This window comes from Athene cunicularia, unplaced genomic scaffold, assembly GCF_003259725.1.
Source record: "Athene cunicularia isolate RWA unplaced genomic scaffold, athCun1 SCF_261, whole genome shotgun sequence".
NCBI classification, from domain to species: domain Eukaryota; kingdom Metazoa; phylum Chordata; class Aves; order Strigiformes; family Strigidae; genus Athene; species Athene cunicularia.
Genome location: NW_020799335.1, coordinates 1 through 3,861, shown reverse-complemented (window position 1 = coordinate 3,861; position 3,861 = coordinate 1). Strand labels below are relative to the sequence as shown.

Genomic DNA, 3,861 nt, shown 5'->3' with positions numbered 1-3,861 from the left:
AAAAAAAAAAAAAAAAAAAAAACTCCACGTATCCCCAAGATTTCTTCTGTCCCAGGTACAGTACGACGACAGGAGGGAGTGGGCCTTTTTTTTTTTTTTTTTCCTCTTTTTTTTTCCTCTCTACGCTGTTTTTTGTTGTCCCTTCTTTCCGATCAGAGACTTGTGAATGTGGGGGATGACACCTGTGGAGAGAGGAGGAGGATTCCTGTCAGATATTCACAGACTTCCCAAAAAGCTCCAAGAAATCCTCGATTCCTAGCGGAGTTTTGTGATAACCCTGCATGAACGCTTCCTCCCACGCAACGCATCCCCCCCACTGGATCCAGGGAAGTGGTGAGCCTCTGGTATTTATCACCGCAGCCAAATTCCTGTGTATTTTCCCATTTTTTTCCCCCTCCTCTTCTAACTAAAATTCCTAGTTAGGGACAGGAGGGAGGAAAGGGAACAGCAAGGACAATACCCACCTCCGCCAGCAATGGTGGCTTTGATCAGGGAATCCAACTCTTCATCACCACGGATCGCCAGCTGCAAGTGACGGGGAGTGATCCTCTTGACTTTGAGATCCTTCGAAGCGTTGCCTGCCAGCTCCAGCACCTGCCAAGAAATCGGGAAGACGCTCGGGATCCCAAGGGAAGTGATTATTTCAGGGGTTTTTTTTGTGGGTTTTTTTTGTTTGTTTGTTTGTTTGGTTTTTTTAAACAGGAAGGCGAGCACAGGGACCTACCTCGGCGGTGAGGTACTCGAGGATCGCGGCACTGTAGACAGCAGCAGTGGCACCCACTCGCCCGTGGCTGGTGGTGCGAGTCTTCAAGTGTCTGTGGATCCGACCCACAGGGAACTGGAGTGGGAGTAACCTCGTTAACACCTATACACTTGCATAATTAGACCGTACACTGCTAATTTTGACTCAAGTGATGTCTAGTCTACAGAGCTCCTATAACAAGGAGAGCTTTAACAAGGGACACACAGGAGCAACTTCACAGCAGATCCTCCCTCACACACGTTTCCATGGGATTTCACAATAATTACCCAAATTAATCCTCATACCCTCTCTGTAGGAGAGACAGATCCTGCCCGAGTCAGGACACAGCAGCAAACAGCCCCTGCAAGCCCTATCACTCCGTAATGACAACACAAATCACAAAACATTTTCAACCCCCAAAAAAGAGGGTTTGGGGCAACCTGCCTCCCAGAAGTGGAAGTTTTACTCAAATTCACATTTCCTGATGAGATGGAGGAACCAGTGGGCAGCGTTGCACCTTACCTGCAGACCAGCTCTCTGTGAGCGCGACACTGCCTTCGCCTTGGCCTTCCCGCTGTCCTTCCCTGCCTTACCACCAGCCTGTGAGAGAGAAACACACCTATTAATTAATCTTAATTAATCCAGAGAGACCTGCTGCACTATAATCCAGAGGCAAACATACTCTCTGCCACTGCAGGAAACTTACGGCTTCACAAACGACTCAAAACAAGGTGAATTCGAGGGAACATGGAGGGTTTGAGGGATGCTGCAGCTGCTTTATCACCCTGGGTGTCTCTCATTTCTCACTATTCCCATTATTTTCCAGAAAACACCAAACAGGAAGAAACCAGCCCAAAGAACCCCCCCATTTTTTTTCCCCAGCAGCAGCCGCTGTGAGAACAGTCAGATTTCAGACTCATTTTCTCTGCTCTGAAGGCAGGATGCTGTTTCAGTATATAGGAATTTGCAGCTCGGGCCTGCAGGATTCAAGGGCAATTCCCTTCCTGCTCTGGAGTGGAAAAATCATCAGGGAGCTCCAGAAATCACAGATTTAATGAAAATTGTGTAGCAGAGGGCAGCTGGAACCCCAAAGTGCAAGAGTTTGGAAGTCACTGAGAAATGAGGAAGAACCGAGTGTGGGTTTGCCAGGTTCTCACATCTGCCTTAAGGAAATCGGCCATTCCAAGGGATATTGGAAGGAAGCCTGACATCACTAATAGGTAAAAAGAGCTGCTTCTAATGAAGGTGAGAGCATCTGGCAACCCAGCAGGGCAGTCAGAAAGAGCCTGCACCCTGCATGTTAAAGACCATGCTACCTACCCAAAATCTGGTCTAAGAAACAACAGCAATTATAACCCCCAGTCTCCCAGCCCAGAGTGAGCAGAGAAGCTCCCGTACAGCCAGGGAGCCCTAAAACACGCTGGAGATTTGTAATCCCTGGTTTTACACAATGCATTGACCCAACAATCTCCATCCCCTTCTAAAAAAGGAGGAATTACAGCTTGCTGCAAGGGAGCTGAAAGCTGTCACCAGCCCTTCCCGCTCATTTAGGAGAAACCACAGGATCCAGAAATCCCCAGGAGACCAAGGTGATGCTAATTGAGCACGTTAATACTTAAAATAAGACACCAGCTTAACATGGGGATGTCCAAGGGTGGGAGTTATCACCATGCGTTTACCCCACCTGGGGAGCGCCAGCCCAGTTTAAACTCAAACACTAAAAAAAAAAAAGTCACAAGGGGGAAATATTTAATCCAGAGACAATAAAACAAGTGGAGCAGCGCTTGGCGAGGTTGGCAGCAGAGCTGGGCCGGCGTCCTGCAGCACTGAGCAGGGTGGGTTCCTCGCCAGGGCTGCAGGAACGCTGGCACCCAGCAAACCCGCACGGCGTTTTGGCAGCCGATGCCAGGGCAGGAGCGTCCTGTCCTTCGTTAGGAGAGGTTGGCTCTGGTTTGTGAGGAGAACGGCTGAGGGATGACTTGGAGATGTGTCCAGAAACGCTCTGAAGTGCTCACTTGACGCTGCCTTCGCTGCGGTGAAGCATCAGGAGTTACTTTTATCAGTAGAAAACATCATGCAATAAAATTAAAAAAAAAAAAAATCAAGAAGGCAGATTTGTGGATTGTCCTTGCTCTAGGAAAAAAAAAAAAAAAAAAAAGAGAGCTCTGGGAAAAGCCCTGGCTGTTCACACCGAGGGCTTTTATCAGACAGCTGTGAACTTTCCCACTTCTCTGTCAACTCATCCAGCCAGCAGCTGCCCATCTGATGGATCTTTACACGATATTTGACTAAAAAGAGGAAAGAAAAAGTCTCACAGCGGAAGTCCTGACGTTTGTCTCCATCTTCACCAGCGTCTAAACCCTCTGTGGAGTTTGCAGAGGAAACGTTACAACCGTTTCCCACAGCTGAGCCAGCACCAGCTCCCTGCAGAAGCCGATCCCCCTCCTGGGCACGGTCCTGGCAGAGGAACGAGGGTTCCTTGATGAATATCACGTTCACAGCGCAGAGCTTTCCTTCTCTCCCTCGGGATGTGGCACCCGCAGAGGCTCGGCCGGGTCGGAGACAGCAGCAATTCGCTTCTTCCTCCGGAGGACACCGTGCTAACGGGCGCAGACACACAGCGTCTCCTTCCCTTCTCCCCGCAGAAGTCACTCGCTGGAAGCACGTTCCCACACCAAAACCTCACTGCCCTGAACAGTCTCCCACAGCAGGCAAATTACTTTTTTTTTCCTCTCCTTGATTCAAACAGGACTAAAGTACTTCAAAAACAACTTTTTATCTATTGGTACAAGATATCCTTGAGGGCAAGTTTTCTCAGGGTTACATAATCTCGTTTCCATCTTAACCCTCTGCATTCCTCCCGTTTCCATGTTAACCCTCTGCCACCAGGTACAAGATATCCTTGAGTGCAAGTTTTCTGCAGCGTTGCATAACCTCGTTTCCGCGTTAACCCTCTGCGATCAGGACCCTTATCTCCCGCTAGTGAACCTCCTCGTATCCGAAACAACAGTTACAGACCCCGCAACTGGGGTTCCACAAGTTTCAGACACCAGGCCGCGCAAACGAGGCACCAGGGAAGATTAAACCCCAGCCTTCCCCCCTCCCACGGCAGGAGATTT

General features: G+C 49.2%; 1 protein-coding gene across 1 annotated transcript; it reads right to left on the bottom strand.

Moving 5' to 3' along the window:
• Positions 1–106: 106 nt before the first annotated feature.
• Positions 107–1,373, bottom strand: LOC113490743 (histone H2A.V; the record flags this gene model as incomplete). The annotated part of the gene is made up of 4 exons (XM_026867317.1): positions 107–182; positions 465–594; positions 725–838; positions 1,265–1,373. Coding segments are annotated over 4 exons (415 nt in total), but the record flags the coding sequence as incomplete, so codon positions are not given.
• Positions 1,374–3,861: the final 2,488 nt, after the last annotated feature.